A 21,145-nucleotide genomic window follows, 5' to 3' on the forward strand; every position below is an offset into this window, starting at 1 on the left:
CTTTGGTCATCACAAGAATTAGCGCTTCACATCAATGTCAGAGAGCTAAGCGCGGTCCGCCTGGCGTGCCAGACATTCCAGAACCACCTGCACGGCCGTTGTGTCTCAGTGTTGACAGACAACACAACGGCCATGTATTATATAAACAAGTAGGGAGGGACTCGATCTTCCCCCCTCTGTCAGGAGACCATCCGACTTTGGGATTTCTGCATAGCCCACTCGCTAGACCTGGTGGCATCCTTTCTCCCAGGGGTTCGGAACACCCTAGCCGATCGACTGAGCAGATCCTTCCTGTGTCACGAATGGTCGCTGAGACCAGACGTTATTCATGCAATTTTCCAGAAGTGGGGCTTTCCCCACATAGACCTGTTTGCGTCTCGCGTGAACAGGAAGTGCCAAGTGTTCTGCTCCTTCCAGGGTCTTTCACCGGGATCGATATCGGACGTGTTCCTCATGTCATGGAAGCACCGACTGCGCTATGCCTTCCACCATTCCCCTTCGTTCACATAGTCCTGTTAAAACTCCGCCAGGACAAAGCGCATCTCATTATGATCGCGCCAGCGTGGCCCAGACAGCACTGGTACACCACACTGCTCAACCTTTCCATTGCCAGCCCAATTACTCTGCCACTCCACCCGGACCTCATAACCCAAGATCACGGCAATCTCCGCCACCCGGACCTGCAGGCCCTCCATCTCACGGCGTTGCTCCTGCGTGGCTAGACGTATCAGAGTTACGCTGCTCCTCTCCGGTACAGCATATCTTCTTGAGTAGCAGAAAACCTTCCACTCGATCCACATATCTAGCCAAGTGGAAGCGCTTCTCTTGCTGGTGTGAGGCACAAAATGCTTCTCCCTCAGAGGTCTCCATCCCTACTATCTTGGACTACCTCTGGTCCCTCAAGCAGCAGGGCTTGGTGTTGTCATCCTTACGGGTGCACTTGGCGGCCATCTCCGCATTCCACCCAGGGGAAAGTGGCCACTCAGTGTTTTCACACCCCTTAGTTACTCGATTTCGTAAGAGACTCGAGCGCCTCTACCCCTACCTGGGACCTCAACCTATCCCTCAATAGGCTTATGATTCCTCCATTTGAACCACTGGCCACTTGCTCACTACTATACCTGTCCTGGAAGACAGTTTTCCTAGTAGCCATTACCTCGGCTAGGAGGGTCTCCGAACTTCGAGCTCTTACGGTTGACCCGCCGTATACTGTTTTTCACAAGGACAAGGTGCAGTTGCGACCACATTCGGCATTGCTCCCAAAGGTGGTATCAGCCTTCCATACCAATCAGGACATCTTCCTCCCGGTTTTCTTCCCGAAGCCTCATTCATCCCCACAGGAGCAGCAGCTACACTCCCTAGATGTCCGTAGGGCGCTCGCTTTTTATATTGATCGGACAAAGCCGTTCCGCAAGTCCCCCCAACTATTCGTTGCAGTGGCCAACCGGATGAAAGGCCTGTCCGTCTCCTCACAGAGGATCTCCTCTTGGTTAACGGCGTGCATACGCACGTGCTATGACTTGGGTTATATTCCTTCGGGGCATCTCACCGCCCATTCTACCAGAGCTCAGGCTTCATCAGCCGCCTTCCTGGCCCATGTACCAATCCAGGAGATATGTCGCGCAGCTACCTGGTCATCGGTCCACACCTTTGCTTCGCACTATGCTCTGGTCCAACAATCTAGAGATGATGCAGCCTTTGGCTCGGCGGTTCTGCACTCCTCCACATCTCACTCCGACCCCACCGCCTAGGTAAGGCTTGGGAATCACCTAACTGGAATGGATATGAACAAGCACTCGAAGAAGAAAAGACGGTTACTCACCTTTGTAACTGTTGTTCTTCGAGATGTGTTGCTCATATCCATTCCAAACCCACCCTCCTTCCCCACTGTCGGAGTAGCCGGCAAGAAGGAACTGAAGGGTGGATGGGTCGGCCGGGGTATATATCCGGTGCCATAGTGGCACCACTCCAGGGGGCGCCCAGCCGACCCACCGAGTGTTGCTAGGGTAAAAGTCTTCCGACGAATGTGCACGCGGCGCGCACACACCTAACTGGAATGGATATGAGCAACACATCTCAAACAACAACAGTTACAAAGGTGAGTAACCGTTTTTTTTCTGGCAGACAAGTAAATTAAGCATTATAAATGGATGCCTATTTACATACAAAGTTATCAAAGAGATGTGAAGTCAGCAGGGAAGGAGCACACAGGAAAAACGAATTACAGGTGGTTATACAGTCTCTGAATACTGACAATGAACTATAGGGAGTATAGGTCGACGGTAAAGAATACACTCTCCTATTCTGGACCCAGGAAGTAAACAAGCAGTGTGTTTACATTCATGAAAATGGCATCTCACCCAACTTTGGTTGAAAATGCTGCAGAGGACTTTGGTGGTGAGATAAATTTTAGACAGAAAGCTAGCCTGTTAGTTAAGTTTAGCTTCTAGAAAGTCTTTTGTTGTTTTGTTTTATATGTAACCGTTTGCTTCTGCTTACTCACTATTGCTTGAATTTTTGATGATAAACTTCTTATTGTTTTCCACTATAAATATTGCCAAATCTACATTACAGAGTTAGGTCAATATAAGGCAGCTTACATCGACCTAACTTTTTAAGTATCTACACCAGGGTTTGTCAAACAGGGGTCGCCGCTTGTTTAGGGAAAGCTCCTGGCGGGCTGGGCCGGTTTGTTTACCTGCCCCGTCCGCAAGTCCGGCCGATTGCGGCTCCCACTGGCTGCAGATTGCTGCTCCGGGGAGCTGCTGGAAGCAGCATGGGCCGAGGGACTTACTGGTCGCCACTTCCAGCAGCTCCCATTGGCCTGGAGCAGCGATCCGTGGCCACTGGGAGCCGCGATCAGCCGGACCTGCGGACGGGGCAAGTAAACAAACCGGCCCGGCCCGCCAGGGGCTTTCCCTACACAAGCGGCGACCCCTGTTTGAGAAACCCTGATCTATACTACAGTGTTGCTTCTGCCAATGTAATTCCCTCACTACACCAACTTAATTACTCCACCTACATAAGAGTTGTAATGCTGAGGTCTGTATAGTTAGAGTGACGCAGTGTTTGTGTAGACACTGTGTTACTTACATTGCCTGTCAACTTGTTACCAAGCTCCCAGCTGGGAGCCCGGCCTCTCAGCCCCTCAAACTGTCCCCCGTAAGTTGAGGCAAGTGTTCCTGGTAAGCACGCGCACCACCGACAGAAGAAAGATAGTGTGGACGTAAAAAATCGCAGTAATTACTGCAGTGGCAGTACGTTGACCTAACGTAGGTAGACTTAGTTGTCATCATCAGAGGAAAGCTCCGCACTGACCTGAACGCACCAACTCAAAGCAGCACCAAATCCTTCCATAACAAGAGATGCAAAACCTGTAGACATATCTCCACTGCTATGATGATGAACACAATACACCTTTCAAGATACATGGGTCCTGCACATGCCTATCACAGTGTATGGTGTACCTTATCCAGTGCATTAAATACCCCATTAATAAATGTGTGGGTGAAATGAGACAATCACTATGCTCTCGCATGAACTCACAGAAAGATGCTGAAAGACAAAAACACCAGATCACCTGTGGGTGAACCGTTTTCACAAAGCAGTCACTTCGTATCTGACCGGGCAGTCCTCATCCGTAAAGGAAACCTTCAGAGTACTATGACAGTGCTGGGCAACAGTAGCTGTACCAACACTTTGATAACTGGATCACCAATTAAATCACCCTGGAGTAAACCTGAGGGGCAAAACTGTGTCCAGTTGAGCAATTGGGAATGGACTGGAGAGAGCTACAAGGCTAATTAGCCCAAAAAGTAGAAAAGGTACAGGAAGGAAGTGCCAAGTTGGGGGAAGAGACTGAGAGTCGTAGAACATAAGAACGGCCATATTGGATCAGGTCAATGGTCCATCTAGCCCAGTATTCTATCTTCCAACAGTGGCAAATGCCAGGTGCTTCAGAGGGAGTGAACAGAACAGGTAATCATCAAGTGATCCATCCCCTGTCGCCCATTCCCAGCTTCTGGCAAACAGGTTAGGGACACTTTAGAATGTGGTTTGGCATCCCTGCCCATCCTGGCTAATAGCCATTGATGGAGCTAGGCTCCATGAACTTATCTAGTTCTTTTTTGAACCCTGTTATAGTCTTGGTCTTCACAACATCCCCTGGCACTGAGTTCTACAGGTTGACTGTGCATTGTGTGAAGACGTGTACTTCCTTTTGTTTGTTTTAAACCTGCTGCCTATTAATTTCATTTGGTGACCCCTTGTTCTTGTGTTATGAGGAGGGGTAATTAACACTTCCTTATTTACTTTCTCCACACTAGTCATGATTTTATAGACCTCTGTCATGTCCCCCCCTTAGTTGTCTCTTTTCCAAGCCAAAAAGTCCCAGTCTTAATAATTTCTCCTCATATGAAAGCTGTTCCATACCCCTTCTCTGTACCTTTTCCAATTCTAATATATATTTTTTTGAGAGGGGGTGACCAGATCTGAACACAGTATTCATGATGTGGACATACCGTGGATTTATATAGAGGCAATATAATATTTTCTGTCTTATTATCTATCCCTTTCTTAATGATTCCCAACATTCTGTTAGGTTTTATGACTGCCACTGCAAATTGAGTGGATGTTTTCAGATAACTATCCACAGTGATTCCATGATCTCTCTCTCTCTCTCTCTCTCTCTCAAGTGGTAACAGCTAATTCAGACCCCATCATTTTATGTGAATAGCTGGGCTTATGTTTTCTAGCATGTATTATTTTGCATTTATCAACATTGAATCTCATCTGCCATTTTGTTGCCCGGTCACCCACTTTAATGAGATCCCTTTGCAAGTTTTCACAGTCTGCTTTGGACTTAGCTATCTTGAGTAGTTTTGTATTGTCTGCAAATTTTGCCACCTCACTGTTTACCCCTTTTCTCAAATCATTTATGAATATGTTGAGCAGTGCTGGTCCCAGGACAGACCTATGGGGGACACCAGTATTTACCTCTCTCCATTCTGAAAACTGACCATTTATTCCTACCCTTTGTTTGCTATCTTTTAACCAGTTATTGATCCACAAGAAGACGTTCTCTCTTATCCCATGACAACTTACTTTGCTTAAGAGTCTTTGGTGAGGGACCTTGTCAAAGTCTTTCTGAAAATCTAAGTATGCTATATCCGCTGGATCCCCCTTGTGCACATGCTCATTGACCTCTTCAAAGAATTCTAGTAGATTAGGGGGGCATGATTTCACTTTACAAAAACCATGGTGACTCTTCCCCAACAAATTATGTTCATCCATGTGTCTGAAAATTCTATTCTTTACTATAGAATTTAATCAATTTGCCTAGTACTGAAGTTAGGCTTACCTGCCTGTAATTGCTTGGATTGCTTCTGGTGCCTTTTTAAAAAATTGATGTCACATTAGCTATCCTCCAATCATCTGGTACAGAAGCTGATTTAAATGATAGGTTACAGACTGCAGTTAGTAGTTCTGCAATTTCACATTTGAGTTCCTTCAGAACTCTTGGGTGATACCATCTGATCCTGGTGACTTATTACTGTTTCATTTATCAATTTGTTCCAAAACCTCCTCTAATGACACCTCGGTATGGGATAGTTCCTCAGATTTGTCACCTAGAAAGAATGGCTCAGGTTTGGGAATCTCCCTCACATCCTCAGCTGTGAAGACCAATGCAAAGAATTCATTTAGTTTCTCCGCAATGGCCTTATCTTCCTTGAGTGCCCCTTTAGCATATTGATGTCCAGTGGTCCCACTGGTTATTTGCAGGCTTCCAGCTTCCTATGTACTTAAAAAAAATTTGCTGTTACTTTTTGAGTCTTTGGCTAGCTGTTCTTCCAATTGCTTTTTTGGCCTTCCTAATTATATTTTTACACTTCCCTTGCCAGAGTCTATGTTCCTTTCTATTTTCCTCAATAGGATTTATCTTGCACTTTTTAACGGATGTCTTTTTTGCCTCTAACTGCTTCCTTTACTTTGTGGTTTAGCCACAGTGACACTTTTTTGGTCCTCTTACTATGTTTTTTAATTTGAAGTATACATTTAAATTGAGCCTCTGTTATGGTGTCTTTAAAAAGTTTCCATGCAGCTTGCCGGGATTTCACTTTTGAAGAGTCAGAGCCAGGACAGATCTCTCAGTGGGAAGATACCTAAGGAGTATATGCTATTGGAAATACAGAGCTGCACAAGTTTGTAGGGATGGAGGAGAGAACATTGTAAATAAATTGCACACAGGGTGTTTGGCCAGAAGTAGGTCTTTGAGTGGTATGTGGCTAGAAAAGAGGCAGGAGTGGGGTAATGCCCTGTCACAATCACCTTCCAAAGCCAAGCCTGGGAGCTTACATTCATAACTTTACTAGACACTAACAATCATGGTCTTAATAAATAACTGGATTTATGGCTTATTACAACAATCTGTAACTCACTATGTCCGATGACTGAGGTGTTAACTGGCCACTTTACCTGGAATGGGCTCTTACAATATGTAGTAACTACTTATGCTAAATACTCTGTGCCACCTGATATTTATCTGTGACACTCTGACTATGACTGCACTACAAAGTTAAGTTGACTTAAATTAGGTCGGCGATCATCCACTGGTGTAATTAAACCACTTCTGCATGTCCACATAACGATCCTTGTGTTGGCGGAGTGCATCCACAGTTGGTGCTCTTGCATTAACAGAGAGAGCAGTGCACTGTGGATAGCTATCCCACTGTGCAGCTCCCCACCATCTGCTGCTGGGTGCTCTGGGAAGGGATCGCAGTGAATCTTGGGGGCGGGCTCAGCATCCCATGATGCAGTTTTCTTCATCCCATCATTCCATGGGCTTCCTGCTACGTTTTGCGCCACTTTTCAACAGCCCCTGTAAACTGTGCATCTGCCATTTCTGTCTGAAAACATGGATCCTGCACTGCTCGCCAGTCTTGTGATGAGCATTACAAACACAATGCGGCTGATCCTGCAGAATTTCATGAGCTGTGAATCTGATAATGACACTGTGGTGTCTGCCCTGCTGCATGCCACAGAAAGAAACAATTCAAGCTTGCTGTTGGTATTTATGGGGCAGCTACACATGGTGGACCATTGATATTGGTCTTGGGAAACAAGCACTGAGAGGTGGGGTCGCATCATGATGCAGGTATGGGATGACAAGTAGTGGCTGCAGACCTTTCAGATGCTCAAAGCCACTTTCCTGGAACTGTGTGCAGAGCTTGCCCTCCAGTGCAAGGACACCAAAATGAGAATTGCCCTCACAGCAGAGAAGCGAGTGATGATTGCTGTGTGGAAGCTGGAAACTCCAGACTGCTACTGATCAGTTGTTAATCAGTTTGGAGGTGGGAAGTCCATTGTGAGCGTTGCAGTGATGCAAGTGTGCAGGGCCATTAATTGCCTCCTGTTACAAAGGACTGTAACTCTGGCCAATGTGTGGGGAATAGCTTTGAGGCAATGGGATTCCCTAACTGTGGTGGGGCAATAGATGGCATGCATATCCCCATTTTGGTCTCAGACCACCTTGCGATGGAATACATCAACAGAAAGGGTTACTTTTCTACGGTATTGCAAGCGGTGGTGGATCACCAAGGTTGTTTCACCACATCAGTGCAGGGAGGTCAGGGAAGGTGCATGGTCTGCTTAGAAAGCTGTAAGCAGGGACTTTCTTTCCAGACCAGAAGATTGTAATTGGGGAAGTGGAAATGCCAATTGTGATCTGGGAGACCTAGCCTACCCCTTGTTCCCCTAGCTCATGAAGCCTTACACTGGAAACCTTGACTGTAGCAAGGAGTGCTTCAACACCAGACTTAGCAGATGCAGAATGACTGTTGAATGTGCCTTTGGCAGATTAAAGTGTTGCTGACACTACTGGCAGGTTAGACCTCAGTGAGGAAAATATTCCCATGGTCATAGCAGCCTGCTGTGCTCTGCATAACATTTGTGAAACTAGGGGGAAAGTTTCCCTAGAGGGTGGAGGCTTGAGGTGGATTGGCGGGAAGCTGCTTTTGAGCAGCCACATACCAGGGCTGTTATTGGGTCTTAACAGGGGGCTGTTCAAATCAGGAAGGCTTTGAAGGAGAATTTTGACATTGAGCCCCAGTAATATGACTTTCTGTAATTAATTGAGCCAGGCATTGCTTTCTTGCACTGTAATATGAGCCTTATAATGATTGCTGTGTGTGCATTAATTTTACTTTGCAGATGCAGAGATTGCTATTATGTATGAATTTCAGCAGCAACCACCATGTGTAGTAGACCAATAAAGATTCATTTTCTTTCTATAAGTACATTTTTATTTAACAGCTATACAAACATTTCTATTACCCACAAGGGACATGACAATGAAGAGCACTTTTTACAATGAGGATTTCAGAGCTGGGTGTATGTCCAGCTATCACTGTGAAACATGTTCCTGGGTGGAGTGCATGGGGCACTGCGACAGACCAGGAGCACGCGAAGCATGGGTGTGGGGGAGAGTTTGGGGAAGGCATAGAAGGGTTGCAGGGGGAGACAAGCATGGATGTGTTCCGCCTGCAGCACAATCAGGGACCTCAGCAAGTCCAGCTGGCCCTCAAGCAGCTGTATCATCCACTCCTGCCCGTTTCCTCTCCTGGCTATCCATTCTCAGTTTTTCATTTATAGCCTCTGTCAATGCTCTCTGCTCGCTATCAGCAGCATCAGACAATTGCAGCACCTCCCTGAACATTTCTTCCTTTCTCATCCTGGTTCGTCTCCTTATCAGACAGTGCCGCTCAGCTGGTGGGCAGGAATAGACCCTCAAGGCCACATCTGAAGAAGCTAAAGAAACAATAAACAGAGGCACTATTATGAGTGCACTCACAGCCTTCATTCCTTTCAAGTTACATACACCACTTTCTCACTTTCCCATAGCAGGCCCACAGCACAGCGAGAGCCCTAACCATGGTGGGTTTGGCACAGGGGAAAGAGACAAGATGGGACAAAGGGCGGGTGGATTTCAGAGGGGGATGACTACAAACGCCTAGGGACACTACTCTGAATACTGGCACCGTTTTCCAAAGGCGGGAGTGATAGAAGCCGATATCTCACTCCTCATGGTAACCAGGGATGCAAGGGCGCAGCTTCTGCATAAGAACATAAGAATGGCCGTACCGGGTCAGACCAGAGGTCCATCTAGCCCAGTATCTGTCTACTGACAGTGGCCAATGCCAGGTGCCCCAGAGGGAGTGAACCCAACAGGCAATGATCAAGTGATCTCTCTCCTGCCATCCATCTCCATGCTCTGACGAACAGAGGCTAGGGACACCATTCTTACTGATCCTGGCTAGTAGCCATTTATGGACTTAGCCACCATGAATTTATCCAGTCCCCTTTTAAACATTGTTATAGTCCTAGCCTTCACAACCTCCTCAGGCAAGGAGTTCCACAAGTTGACTGTGCACTGCGTGAAGAAGAACTTCCTTTTATTTGTTTTAAACCTGCTGCCTATTAATTTCATTTGGTGACCCCAAGTTCTTGTATTATGGGAATAAGTAAATAACTTTTCCTTATCCACTTTCTCAACATCACTCATGATTTTATATACCTCTATCATATCCCCCCTTAGTCTTCTCTTTTCCAAGCTGAAGAGTCCTAGCCTCTTTAATCTTTCCTCGTATGGGACCCTCTCTAAACCCCTAATCATTGTAGTTGCCCTTTTCTGAACCTTTTCTAGTGCTAGAATATCTTTTTTGAGGTGAGGAGACCACATCTGTACACAGTATTCGAGATGTGGGCGTACCATGGATTTATATAAGGGCAATAATATATTCTCAGTCTTATTTTCTATCCCCTTTTTAATGATTCCTAACATCCTGTTTGCTTTTTTGACCGCCTCTGCACACTGCGTGGACATCTTCAGAGAACTAGCCACGATGACTCCAAGATCTTTTTCCTGACTCGTTGTAGCCAAATTAGCCCCCATCATGTTGTATGTATAGTTGGGGTTATTTTTTCCAATGTGCATTACTTTACATTTATCCACAGTAAATTTCATTTGCCATTTTGTTGCCCAATCACTTAGTTTTGTGAGATCTTTTTGAAGTTCTTCACAATCTGCTTTGGTCTTAACTATCTTGAGTAGTTTAGTATCATCTGCAAACTTTGCCACCTCAATGTTTACCCCTTTCGTCAGATCATTTATGAATAAATTGAATAGGATTGGTCCTAGGACTGACCCTTGGGGAACACCAGTAGTTACCCCTCTCCATTCTGAGAATTTACCATTAATTCTTACCCTTTGTTCCCTGTCCTTTAACCAGTTCTCAATCCATGAAAGTACCTTCCCTTTTATCCCATGACAGCTTAATTTACGTAAGAGCCTTTGGTGAGGGACCTTGTCAAAGGCTTTCTTGAAATCTAAGTACACTATGTCCACCGGCTCCCCCTTGTCCACATGTTTGTTGACCCCTTCAAAGAACTCTAATAGATTAGTAAGACACGATTTCCCTTTACAGAAACCATGTTGACTATCGCTCAACAGTTTGTTTTTCTATGTGTCTGACAATTTTATTCTTAACTATTGTTTCAACTAATTTGCCCGGTACCGACATTAGACTTACCAGTCTGTAATTGCCGGGATCACCCCTAGAGCCCTTTTTAAATATTGGCGTTACATTAGCTAACTTCCAGTCATTGGGTACCGAAGCCGATTTAAAGGACAGGTTACAAACCTTAGTTAATAGTTCCACAACTTCACATTTGAGTTCTTTCAGAACTCTTGGGTGAATGCCATCTGGTCCCGGTGACTTGTTAATGTTGAGTTTATCAATTAATTCCAAAACCTCTTCTAGTGACACTTCAATCTGTGACAGTTCCTCAGATTTGTCACCTACAAAAGCCAGCTCAGGTTTGGGAATCTCCCTAACATCCTCAGCCGTGAAGACTGAAGCAAAGAATCCATTTAGTTTCTCCGCAATGACTTTATCATCTTTAAGCGCTCCTTTTGTATTTTGGTTGTCAAGGGGCCCCACTGGTTGTTTAGCAGGCTTCCTGCTTCTGATGTACTTAAAAAACATTTTGTTATTACCTTTAGAGTTTTTGGCTAGCCGTTCTTCAAACTCCTCTTTGGCTTTTCTTATTACACTCTTGCACTTAAGTTGGCAGTGTTTGTGCTCCTTTCTATTTGCCTCACTAGGATTTGACTTCCACTTTTTAAAGGAAGTCTTTTTATCTCTCACTGCTTCTTTTACTTGGTTGTTAAGCCACAGTGGCTCTTTTTTAGTTCTTTTACTGTTTTTCTTAATTTGGGGTATACATTGAAGTTGGGCCTCTATTATGGTGTCTTTAAAAAGGGCCCATGCAACTTGCAGGGATTTCACTTTAATCACTGTACCTTTTAACTTTTGTCTAACTAACCCCCTCATTTTTGTATAGTTCCCCCTTTTGAAATTAAATGCTACAGTGTTGGGCAGTTGAGGTGTTCTTCCCACCATAGGGATGTTGAATGCTATTGTATTATGGTCACTATTTCCAAGCGGTCCTGCTATAGTTACCTCTTGGACCAGCTCCTGCGCTCCACTCAGGATTAAATCTAGAGTTGCCTCTCCCCTTGTGGGTTCCCGTACCAGCTGCTCCATGAAGCAGTCATTTAAAGTATCGAGAAATTTTATCTCTGCATTTCGTCCTGAAGTGAAATGTTCCCAGTCAATATGGGGATAATTGAAATCTCCCACTATTGTTGGGTTCTTAATTTTGATAGCCTCTCTAATTTTCCTTAGCATTTCATCATCACTGTTACTGTTCATGCGTGCAGCTGCAGGCTGAGTCTGTATGCTGCTCACCTGTGTGCTGCTTTGGTCCCTGTAGAAGTAATTGCAGATTAGCATAGCAAAGTATCAGAGGGGTAGCCGTGTTAGTTTGGTTCTGTAGAAGCAGCAAAGAATCCTGTGGCACCTTATAGACTAACAGACATTTTGCAGCATGAGCTTTCGTGGGTGAAAAGCTTTCGGATGCATCCGAAGAAGTGGGTATTCACCCACGAAAGATCATGCTGCAAAACGTCTGTTAGCATAGCAAAGTTACTTACTGTGGGGGAAGAAATAAGACAGCCCTCCCAAGGAACCTTTGGTAGAGGATTGCAGAGTACCTCCACAAAAGTTTCCTAGAGATCAGTATGGAGAATTCCTGGCATATCCCAGTGTGCATCAGCAAACTTCCGTCGTGTCTCCTCTGTCTAGGTGCACAGGGAAATGAGAAGCAGATGCAAATAGTGCTACTGTTGGTTATTTCTATCCCTCTTCTACCATTTGAAAAAAAAATACAGCTCTACCTCATATCTTCCTACAGTATCAAAGCACAATGAGTATTTACTGGAGCTCTCCTCTCCTGCATCAGGTGTGCCAGAGTGCTGGGGCTACCTAGACCCCCCCTGGAGTTAAAAGCAGTCCTGGCTTGCCACACCCCCAGACATCTCTATTGCCTTTCCCCCATCCTCCTCCAACTCCACTTCCTTGTCCACCACTTCATCCTCGGGATTCACTCTTCTGCTTCCAGCCTCCCCAAAGTATCCACAAGGGTCTTGGTGGTGGAGGTGGGGTTGCTGCTGAGGATGGCATGGAGCTCCTTGGAGAAGTGGCATGTCTTTGGCAACGCACCAGATTGGCGATTGGCCTCAGCTCCTTGATCTTTGCACAGCACTGCTGCATGTCCCTCTCGTACCCCTTAAGCTCCATGCCACAAGTAATTTGCCCATAGGTATCAAAGTTCCTATGGCTGGAGCAGAGCTGCGACTGCACAGCCTCCTCTCCCCACAGATCCGACGACTCCAGTGTACTCCAGGCGGGAGTGTGTTTGCTGCAGGTACCCACCATGGTCAGCTGGGAAGATGCTATGTGAGCTGTCTAAACCAAACAAACAGGAAGAGGAATTTCAAAAATTCCGGGGCTATAAGGTGGGAGGGATGCATGCTTGTGTACCTGGCTGCAGGGCAGCGGAGTTCAAACCAGAGCGGTCATGATGGGCATTGTGGGACACTACCTGGAGGCCACTTAGGGTGACATAAGCAATGCAGTGTCTACACTAACATTATGTCGCTTTAACTTCATCGCAAAAAGCTCTATGCTTCTCGTCCAGGTGCTTTTATTATGTCAGCGTAGCAGGAGAGTTAAATTGGCAGGAGGAGCATTGCAGTGTCTTTACCGCCACTGTTTTGTTGACGAAAGCTGACTTTTGTAGGCAAAACTGTATAGTGTAGACATGGCTTCTGAGAACTTTCCCAGAGCTGAAGAAGAGCTCTGTGTAAGCTCTTAAAGCTTGTCTCTTTCACCAGCAAAAGTTGGTCCAATAATGTTACTTCACCCATCTTGCCTGTCAAATAAATACTCTACAGTTACAATGTAATTACGCTTTGCTTATGCTAACTTCCACTGATTCATATAACTAGAAGCTTAACTACACAAGTGAAATATTAATCCGGAGCATTTATATTTTACACATCCAATTTTAGAACTCAAGCATATTAACTGAATAATAAATCATGTAATAACCTTACAACTCTAGGAACAAGTCACAGTTAGCTATGGGAAATAATAAGCTGTAATTGGCCAGCGTATACATTCACTGACAGTGTTAAATAGGTGACTCAATTCTCCATCCATGAATGTTTCTCTTTTTCCCTTTGCCTGCCACAGTCTCCAGACCTTATGTCTTGATGGGAATTTCCTCACCTCCTTGCCAGAAGAGCTGGGAAACCTGCAGCAGCTCTGCTCCCTCGGGCTTTCCTTCAATAACTTCAGTGAGGTGCCAGTGGTCTGTGAGAAACTCACTACCTTGGACAAACTGGCCATGGCAGGGAACCAGCTGGAAACCCTGAACCTTGGAGTGCTGAACAGGATGAGCCACATCAGATATGTGGATCTTAGGTAAGTGCACTCTAGGTGCTTTGACATACATCAGCCAGAGTGCTCCTCAATCCCACTTCCAGCAAAGGAATCTGTATAAATGCTATAGCATGTCTTAGGAGGCATCCTGGGCGGTTGTGTTCTTATTGGTATTTTCACAGCTTCTCTGAAATACCTTCCACTTTGGAGGGTATTTCAGAGAAAGGCAGGCTAATTGTGCTGTGGCTGAGGTCACTGAGCACTGACCAGTCCTCTGCTGTTGAGTGCTGCTACTCTACCACTCCTTCGTAGGGAACTCACCGGCTCGCCTGGCCTTGCCTCACTTGCTTCTCGGGAGATGAGACAGTTACTGATTTCTAGCCTGTACATTCCTGCAGCAATGGTCTGTTTCATCGTTAGAAAGACATAGTGAGAGACTTCTGATCAGTTAAGAGACAGGAAAATCTTATAGCTGAATTAACATGTATAGCAAGTGCCTTCCCAGGTTCCTGTGTGACCACGCACAATACAGCTCTCTGTCCCAGAACCAGACCTTTCATCTGTTAGCCTCTGGAAGCTGCCCTCAGCATCGCCTGACTGTTAAAGGTGCTCAGAAACTGAGTAGAGCCAATATTTAATGCAACAGTAAATAGTGGGTGAACAGACGTTGGACTGTACTGTCTGTACCCCTCCCAGAAAATCCCCCTTCACCGGGACCCTTCCTCTACCTCACTCACCCCTCCACTCCTCTATTCTGAGTTTGATTTCCAGACTGCCCCATGTCCCTCCTTTTGTTTCCCACTTCTCCCTCCTGCCAGCATCTCACTCTGTCCCCCACCTCCCCAAAAACCGTTCAATGGCCTTTTCTCTGATCCTTTATCTTTTGTCTCTGAGTGTTTAGGCTGAACCACCTGAGGAGATTATCTGTTGACAGCCTGGAGGGGAACAAATCTGTGACCCACATGGATTTGCGAGACAATCAGCTGACTGACCTGGATCTGAGCTTCCTTGGCTGTCTGGAGCAGCTGCACTGTGAGCGGAATCAGCTGAGGGAACTGACTCTGAGTGGCTTCTCCCTTCGGGCCCTCTATGCCAACACCAACTGTATGTCCATTATATCTCCTTCACCTGCCTGCTCCCTCCCCAGACCCAGGGAGAGCCCTCCTGTCACCCCCACACAGAAACATAGCTGCTCTAAACACAGGTTGGCGGCTCCCTAGAGTTCAGCCTTACTCTTAGTATCCTGTGGAGCAGTCGCCACTTTAAAGATGGAAACAGTAGCAGCCCAAGGGATTATCCCACAGAAGCTTGTTCTGCTCCTCTGCTCCATCAAGAAAGGGCCTCTTCTCTTGCTATTAGTATTGTTGATGGTGTAGTATTTTATTTACTTGTACATCTCTACCCCAATATAACACTGTCCTCAGGAGCAAAAAAATCTTACCACGTTATAGGTGATCCACCGGAGTGCGCAGCCCCGCCCCCCCAGAGCGCTGCTTTACCGCGTTATATCCAAATTCGTGTTATATAGGGTTGCATTATATCGGGGTAGAGGTGTAATTTCTAATCAGATCAACACCTCATTTTGCAAAGTGCTTCGCAGATAGAGTAAGAGACTAACTCTTCCCTAAAGACCCTGCCATCTCGGGTAAGATTATCCAACCAAGTACCGTATTTATCGGCGTATAACACGCACTTTTTATTTCTGCCCCAGGCACCCGAGCCCCCGTCCCCCTCCCGAGCGGCCCGGCCCGAGCCCCCCTCCCCGCGAACGGCCAATCACGCAGCCTGCCTGCTCCTGCACGCTTCGCGGCGCCTTCCAGGGCTCATAGATGTACTCAGCGGGGAACTTCCGGAGGAAAGGGAGGTACTTCCTGCAGGAGGGTCAGGCCCCAAAGGAACAGGCAGGGTGGGTCAGTCAGCCCCAAAAGAAACAAGCCGACATGGGAATTCAGGGCCGAGCCACAGGTCCCTCAGGGCCAACCGCCTTCGCCAGTGTGTCCTAGCCAGCCCAGGCTGAGGGGGCTGGAGCATGGTACGGGATCTTTGGCCTACTCATTTCCTTATAAGTGGTAATAATATTAATAAAACAAGTTCTGAGCTACCCTTATTTTGCTTCAAAGTCCTTTATTTGAAATTTAAGTTTTTTTCCTGAAATTTCCCCCTTAAAATGAAGGTGCGTGTTATACGCCTGTGCGTGTTATACGCCGATAAATACGGTATGTGTAACAAACAGAAGGAGAAGGAGGCTAAGAGTTAACAGTCATGGGAACATGTGGCTTCATGGGCACATGCCCAACTTTCGGTTTTTAAAGTTATAAAACAGTAGGTGCAGTTTTTAGGATCTTAATGATATCTGTAATCCCTACTGGACACCTGTCTATCCATTATTTCTTGCTGCCAGGGATGTCTTGTTTCAGTAACAACAACAACAAGGAGTCCTTGTGGCACCTTAGAGGCTAACAAATTTATCTGGGCATAAGCTTTCGTGGGCTAGAACCCACTTCATCAGATGCATGGAGTGGAAAATACAGGAGTAGGTATAAATACATGAAAAGATGTGAGTTGCCTTACCAAGTGTGAGGTCAATCTAACTAGACAAATCAATTAACAGCAGGATACCAAGGGAGGAGGAAATAACGTTTTGAAGTGGTAATGAGAATGGCCCATTTCAGACAGTTGACAAGAAGGTGTGAGTAAAAGTAGGGGGAAATTAGTATTGGGGAAATTAGGTTTAGGTTTTGTAATGACCCAACCACTCCCAGTCTTTATTCAGGCCTAATCTGATGGTATCCAGTTTGCAAATTAATTCTAGTTCTGCAGTTTCACGTTGGAATGTTTTTCTGAAGTTTTTTTTGTTGAAGAATTGCCACTTTTAGGTCTGTTGTTGAGTGACTAGGGAGATTGAAGTGTTCTCCTACTGGTTTTTGAATATTATGATTCCTGCTGTCAGATTTGTGTCCATTTATTCTTTTGCGTAGAGACTGTCCGGTTTGGCCAATGTACATGGCAGAGGGGCATTGCTGGCACATGATGGCATATATCACATTAGTAGATGTGCTGGTGAACGAGCCCCTGATGGTGTGGTTGATGTAGTTAGGTCCTATGATAGTGTCCCTTGAATAGCTATGTGGACAGAGTTGGCACCGGGGTTTGTAGCAGGGTTTGGTGTTTTTGTTGTGTGGTGTGTAGTTGCTGGTGAGTATTTGCTTCAGGTTGGGGAGCTGTCTGTAAGTGAGGATTGGCCTGTTCCCCAGAGTCTGTGAGAGTGAGGGATCATCCTTCAGGATAGGTTGTAGATTCTTGATGATGCGCTGGAGAGGTTTTAGTTGGGGGCTGCAGGTGATGGCTAGTGGCGTTCTGTTACTTTGTTTGTTGGGCCTGTCTTGTAGTAGGTGACTTCTGGGTACCCACCTGGTAAAGTGAAGAAACAGATTGACAGAGCCCTACTGTGTCAGTGCTGGGGGGGATCCACCTGCAGCCCCACTGTCAGAAGTGACCTTAATTGCTGCAATCCTGCTGTGGCCTCACCAAGCCGTGGTTACCACTGCAACACTCTCATAAAGTGACTCCTGTGCATGATACGTTGCCATTGTAACAAGGCAGCTTCCTGAGGCACCAGTACCTGTACCATGATTTGAACCTCACCTGCAGCACTACATTTTCTAGCATTGTGTTTCAGTACTGAGATGGAGAGAATAATGTGACAAATTTAAATCAAATTATAAGAGCTTCTTGTGGACTTTTGTTACTATCTATGAACGTGCTTAACCATCCTTAAGCATCTCTCTCTCTATATATACAAAAAATGTAGCTTTTGGGAATTAGCTTTTCAATTTTTTAGTTAGGCTGTTCCTCATTTGTCTAGGCTGATGAGCCTTCCACTGAATACAGCCTCCTGCAGCAAAGTGAACTTTCCTGACTGGTAGAACTCACTGACACTTCTCTCTAGTTCATCATGCTTTTCACAGGGAGAAGAAGAAATGGAAGTGAATTTCTGTAGCATCTTATAATAAGAGTTACACATGGAAGGATGTCTGTGCAGATTCTCGCTTTAGTCTGTGGCATTGTTTTTTAAAGTACTGATGTTGGGTTGTAGCAAGAATGATCATTTTTGATTTGCCATGTTCACTAGCCTTCCAGAGCAATCCTGTCTCTGGTGCTTTGATTAAATGGTACATGCCCTCAAGTCATTCTCATTTTGCTGCTGTTCCTGAAAGAGTGAGAACGGTTCTCTTGCTGCCCTGTGTGCTGCGCTGCATCATACTAGAGAAAAGAATCCTATAACCACCGCAGTAGAAATAATAATCTCTTGGAATACCCTTTTAGAGAAATATGTACTTCTGATACCTGAGGAGAGAAGAACTGCAGCCTGGCTCTTCATACCATGGGCTTTTCCTGTCTGCAGATGCAACAAATGTCTGTCTGGGCACTAGAGATTTTCCAGCCTTATCTGGTCATCCTGAAGGGTTGGCACTTGATATCTACCCTAATATATTTCTGGGAAACAGTGTTTGTGTCTCTGCTGTTCCCCTTCTAGCAGTCTGGACTCATTACTGTTTGCTTTATTTGATCAGGTCTGATGACTGTAAATGTTTATCCTGTCCCTAGTCTGCTGACCTGCCTAGAAATCTCCCGGTAAGTGACGACACACAAAAGGATACAAAGTGAAATCCTGGGGGGGCCTGCAGCATTTCCTGCAGATTCTCTGGAATCCAAGTCCTGGGCTGCGTGTATTGAGTGACACAGGCACTCTCTCTAGGCTTCTTGGGAAATTACAAGGAGAAACTTGATCATTATCAAATCTATGTTTTGCTTGGATCTATCAAAGGTCTTTGTATAGTGACTTCCACTGTTGCACAAGATCCGTCTCTTCAAAGACTTCTGCTCTTCTGTCCCTGAAAGGATGCTCAGTTGGATTTTTCTGTCCCATTCATTTTAAATGCCACTTTGTTATTTCAGGCCTTTTCCATCCCCAAAACTTGCCTTTGGAAGATAAATCTTTGTTCCTTAGAGCTCAGCCCTATAGCATGCCCTTCCCCCATGTGCATGTTGGCTTCCAGGGGAATTCTACCACAGTTCAAGGGGTCAACATAAATGCCAATGCCTGAGTTTTCATGTCTCAGAAGCTCTGTTCATGTAGGAGGTAAATATGCTTCTGGAGTTAAACACAGCAGTGATTGGATTTGGCTTGTCTGTATGGGAAAGTTTTGTCAGTATGCTGGTGTAATTAAACCAGTATGTAAACTACTAAAACTGCCTATCAGGGATTTCTCTTCCAGAACGAGAGTGGGGGTTTTCTGTTTACTTTAAACCTCTTCCAAAGCAATATTAACTATACTGCAAAAAGGCATTCTAGTACTGGAGTAAGTGTGTCCACATGAAGAGTTATACCGGTATAACTTCAGAGAATTCTTTCCTGGGTGCTGGCTGGTGAGTCTTGCCCACATGCTCAGGGTTTAACTGATCGCCATATTTGGGGTCGGGAAGGAATTTTCCTCCAGGGCAGATTGGCAGAGACCCTGGAGGTTTTTTGCCTTCCTCTGTAGCATGGGGCACGGGTCACTTGCTGGAGGATTCTCTGCAGCTTGAGGTCTTCAAACCACGTTTTGAGGACTTCAGTAACTCAGACATAGGTTAGGGGTTTGTTATAGAAGTGGATGGGTGAGATTCTGTGGCCTGCATTGTGCAGGAGGTCAGACTAGATGATCATAATGGTCCCTTCTGACCTTAAAGTCTATGAGTCTATGAACTGTATCAATTTAATCCATACTGTAGCTTTTACCTATATACCTTTCCTATGTAGACAAGCCCTTAGTCCCATTTCTTGATGGTGTTGGGAGCTTTCAGTTCATCAGATGATTTCTCTAAGTTCATGAAGCAATTTCCATAATGTTCCTGCCTTCTAGAGGAAATAGCAGGGATATAGTTCTTCTTTGAGTGATAGTCTGTATACATATTCAGCAGTTGGTGTTTGCTTGTCCAGTATGCACATGTCTCAACTTCCTATTCAGCAGCATCCATTAGGGTGATACATGCTTCCTTCACATCCCCATTTGTTCCAAGAAGAATATAAAAGATGGAGCTATCCAACCACACCCAGTTCCTTCTTACTGCTTGTGGCATGGGTCAGAGCAGCTCACTTTTGGAGCAAATGTACCTGTTTCTTATTGTGCATAGTTCTTATAGTTGGCAGTTAGTAATAGTGTTAGGTTTTTACTTTTTCCAAACTTGGGTTCTTCAGCGAAGAAAGGACTTCTCCTTCACTGAAAGTTTGGTACTGATTGCCTGCCTGGGAGACCACAAGTCCTCAGACTTTAAGAGCTGCCCCTCATATAAGGCCATTATCTCCTGAACAACGATCATGCAAGGGGTCTGTTCCACTTCAGCGAGGAACACGTTTCAGACCATTGCAAAATCTTTATGCCCTTCTCAAAGCGACCCCGCAGTTGAGGGATTCCCACCGAAGGGCCTTCCTGATGGAGCAATCTCTGCGCTGAGACTCTGATCCTGGCTTCCAGACATTGAGACTCTCAGGGGACTGGAGGTCATCAAACTCAGTGCTGGTGGCCTCTTCAAAACCTCCCAAGGTACCCTTAAAATCCTCCTCATCTTCTAGGAAGCACCTCTAGGGATTTACCTGGACTTTTGATATGGCCCTCCCCACTGATGCTGTCCCAGTTCCTGGAACCAACAATGTCAGCACTGTTGCCTCCATGATCCTCAGGGCCAGCTAGATCAGTACCTTCAGCACCAAGTGGGAGGGCACACACTTTCACAGAAGAAAACTACTTCTCATCCTCATTCACATAGCACAAGAACCAGGGTCAGCCAATGCAATTAATAGGCAGCAGGTTTAAAACAAACATAAGGAAGTACTTCTTCACACACCGCATAGTCAACCTGTGGAATTCATTGCCAGAGGATGTTGTGAAAGCCTCAAGTATAACTGGGTTCTAAAAAAAATTAGATAAGTTCATGGAGGATAGGTCCATTATGGCACTCATGCTCAGGGTGTTCCTAACCTCCAACTGCCAAAATCTGGGAGTGGATGATAGGATGGATCATTCAATAATTGCCCTGTTCTGTTCATTTCCCTCCAAAGCATCTGGCACCAGCCACTGTCAGAAGACAGGATACTGGGCTAGGTGGACCATAGGTCTGACCCAGGCATGAGTACAGTACTAACCCTGAGTACAGTACTAACCCCACCCAGAGTTCAGAACCACAACAGCAGCAGCCTTCTCCCATGCTACAACCACAAAACCCAGAGTAGCTGATACCAACTAATTTGTCTTAGAATC

At 45.6% G+C, this 21,145-nt stretch overlaps 1 protein-coding gene across 3 annotated transcripts in view; it reads left to right on the forward strand.

The window, feature by feature from the left end:
* Positions 1–21,145, forward strand: part of PHLPP2 (PH domain and leucine rich repeat protein phosphatase 2) — a 125,282-nt gene that overhangs the window by 57,130 nt on the left and 47,007 nt on the right. For 2 of the 3 annotated variants that reach the window (XM_044987371.1, XM_044987373.1), the window contains exons 8-10: positions 13,656–13,886; positions 14,746–14,948; positions 18,419–18,479. In XM_044987371.1, the coding sequence (XP_044843306.1) occupies positions 13,656–13,886; positions 14,746–14,948; positions 18,419–18,479 (495 nt within the window). The remainder of the gene's footprint in view (positions 1–13,655; positions 13,887–14,745; positions 14,949–18,418; positions 18,480–21,145) is intronic. The other variant, XM_044987372.1, reaches the window with a different exon arrangement.

This window comes from Mauremys mutica, chromosome 14 (genome assembly GCF_020497125.1).
Source record: "Mauremys mutica isolate MM-2020 ecotype Southern chromosome 14, ASM2049712v1, whole genome shotgun sequence".
Taxonomy (NCBI): domain Eukaryota; kingdom Metazoa; phylum Chordata; order Testudines; family Geoemydidae; genus Mauremys; species Mauremys mutica.